A 2,746-nucleotide genomic window follows, 5' to 3' on the forward strand; every position below is an offset into this window, starting at 1 on the left:
TTCTAGAGCTCAACCTCATTCTTTTTAATATAGTATTCCATTGTATGGATGCACCATAATTTATTTAGCTCTCTGCTCTAGATTGTCATGAAGCCTCCTAAGCCACAGCAAAGGCACACATAATACATGGATTTGGGTGTTTATGTGCATGTGTGTGCTTTGGGGAAGTAATATGGACTTAGTTGACAAAGGTCAGCAGCTAAGGGACTGTCGGCCACCTATTCCTCCATGGTGTCAAGCAAGGTGTTGGGATATTCCACAGCCAGCCCCCACCTTTGACTTGTTCCAGGGTTGTGGAGAGAGCTCGGCTTGCCAGCTCAGCCTGCGGTCTGCAGTGGCAGGTGTGCTTTCTCACAACACTCAGTAGCCCACCCTCATGTATTTTGTGGTTTCCCTACTTTAATCAAAGATAGTGTTTCTGTTTCTATTTTTGGTATTTTTAATTAGCTACAGAAAAAATGAGAACAGAGATGTCTTTAATATCTAAAACTAGAAGTCTTTAAGTATCAACTCTGAAATTACTTTGCATCTTTGAAGGGTCTTCAAGTTTAAAAATTGGTCTTATCTGCTTATATTTTCTTATAGATTACCATTCATCATTACTGTCTTTTAACTAAATTCTAAAGTGTTAACCATTTCTTTTTAAAAATTTTCTGAACAATTTCTTGATATAAATTAACATATTAAAAGATAGAGCTTTCCCACTCAATACTTCACAGCAAAAAACACATTGTTTTTTTTTGTATGAGAAGATTGAAACAAAAGATTTGTTTTCTGTATGTTTTTAATATTTTTCATTGATTATCACTTCCTGTTTTTTGGATGTCAGAGAACTGTTACTTGGTTTCCTTGTTAGAGCCCTGTTATTTGGCTTAAAAATACCTTACTTCATTTCTTGAAGTTAGCATTTCTCAGGTAAGGGCCAAATTAGACCCAACTTTTTCTGAGTTATATCTCAAACATCCAAATTCTTGAAATGGAAGTTTATATTCTGGTGGGTCTTGTCTTATGGTTGCCTTTTAGGGCATGTCAGAGGGTGGTGGTTTCTCTTTCAGGGTGACCCTGAGTAGTCATTTGGTTTAGCCTAGAGAAGGAGTTGGCATTTTTTTCTGTAAAGGGCCAAATGGTAAATATTTTAGGCTTTATGGGTCTTATAGTTTGTGTTGCAACTACTTAGCTCTGCAGTTGTAGTACAGAAGCAGCCATAGACAGTATGTAAATGAATTAATGTGGCTGGATTCCAGTAAAACTTTAGTTACAAAAACAGGCGATGAGGGAGACTTGGCCCATGGTCCATACTTTGGAGAGGCCAGGTCTAGATGGCCTATGTTGGAAGATTCCTTGAAAAATTGTGTGTTCTGTTTTTAGGTGCTGATGCTTATAGATGCTGGCTTTGGGTTTGAAATGGAAACATTTGAATTTCTAAACATCTGTCAAGTACATGGCTTTCCTAAAATTATGGGAGTTCTCACCCACCTAGATTCCTTCAAGCATAATAAGCAACTGAAGAAGACAAAGAAGCGATTAAAACACAGGTTCTGGACAGAAGTCTACCCGGTAGGAAGAGAAATAATGATCAGATTCTGACACTATCCTTTTAAAATAGACAGAGTGAAGACACGTTAAGAACATTATAGGATTCACCTCCTGAGTTTCCTTTGTGTATTTGTTCACAGTCCCTGGAATATTTTCCTCAAAATAGTCTTTATTCTGGGCCTCTTGGTCTATCTCATTTGTCTCTGTAACAGTGTCTGACTTTCTTTTTGAGTTGTGATTTGATAGAGTGCGACAGAAAATTCTCCTGCCTCTCCTCTCTCCCTTCCATGCTGTCAGTGCCCCTTGGTCTCAGAATTCTTTCTGTGCTCCGGAGCCTCACTGCCCCCTGTGCCATACCCAGACAGATGCCACTGCTCGACTGGAAAGTAGCTGCCCCTGTGAGGTCCTAACGGGATAGGTCCTGGAAGCAGCTCGTACAGCTCTAGAAGGATCAGGACAGTGGCTTTGCTTAGGATTGTTTCTTATTTTGGGCCTTCATTTTGGTGTAGTAGTGACAAGAATTTTATTGAACTTTAATTTTTAATTTTTTTTTCATGTTTAGGGTGCCAAGCTGTTCTACCTTTCTGGGATGGTGCATGGAGAATATCAAAACCAAGAGATTCACAATCTGGGCCGTTTTATTACAGTTATGAAGTTTAGGCCTCTCACATGGCAAACTTCTCACCCCTATATCCTGGCAGACAGGTAAAAAGTGAATGTAAACTTTTTCTTCCTGGCCTGTATATTTCAAAGCTACAAAGGTTAGAAAAAGAACAGTGATAGTGCTTATTTTGTGCTTATTTGAATAGTGGGGGAAAAATGTAGCTGATGGAAAATGTTGTCTTATATCATTACTTAAAGATACTATGCCTTCAGGAGTATTATAACGTAAATTATAAGATATTTAGAGAAATTGAAGGATTTTGAAGCATTTAAGGCTACAGGATATGGCCCTGTTGTACTTTTCAACTTTTCAACAGTTTTCAATGACACAGTCTTTGCCCTAGTGCTCTAGTCTCTTAAATGTGTCTTTGCTTCCCTTCCTTTGTGATTTTTCTCATGTTACTTTCTCAGCCTGGAATACCCTTCCTCTACCTGCCGGAATCCAAGTGTGTTAGTCCATTTTGTTGCTTATAACAAAACACCTGGAACTGGGTAATTTGTAAGAAAATGAAATTTATTGCTTACAGTTTCAGAGGCTGAGAAGTCC

At 38.5% G+C, this 2,746-nt stretch overlaps 1 protein-coding gene across 1 annotated transcript in view; it reads left to right on the forward strand.

The window, feature by feature from the left end:
* BMS1 (BMS1 ribosome biogenesis factor) overlaps window positions 1-2,746 on the forward strand; it is a 21,255-nt gene that overhangs the window by 6,110 nt on the left and 12,399 nt on the right. Inside the window, exons 4-5 of the mRNA XM_008588314.1 lie at window positions 1,369-1,557; window positions 2,099-2,241. Of these exons, the coding sequence (XP_008586536.1) occupies window positions 1,369-1,557; window positions 2,099-2,241 (332 nt within the window). The remainder of the gene's footprint in view (window positions 1-1,368; window positions 1,558-2,098; window positions 2,242-2,746) is intronic.

Source organism: Galeopterus variegatus, unplaced genomic scaffold (genome assembly GCF_000696425.1).
Source record: "Galeopterus variegatus unplaced genomic scaffold, G_variegatus-3.0.2 Scaffold4771, whole genome shotgun sequence".
Lineage (NCBI taxonomy): Eukaryota > Metazoa > Chordata > Mammalia > Dermoptera > Cynocephalidae > Galeopterus > Galeopterus variegatus.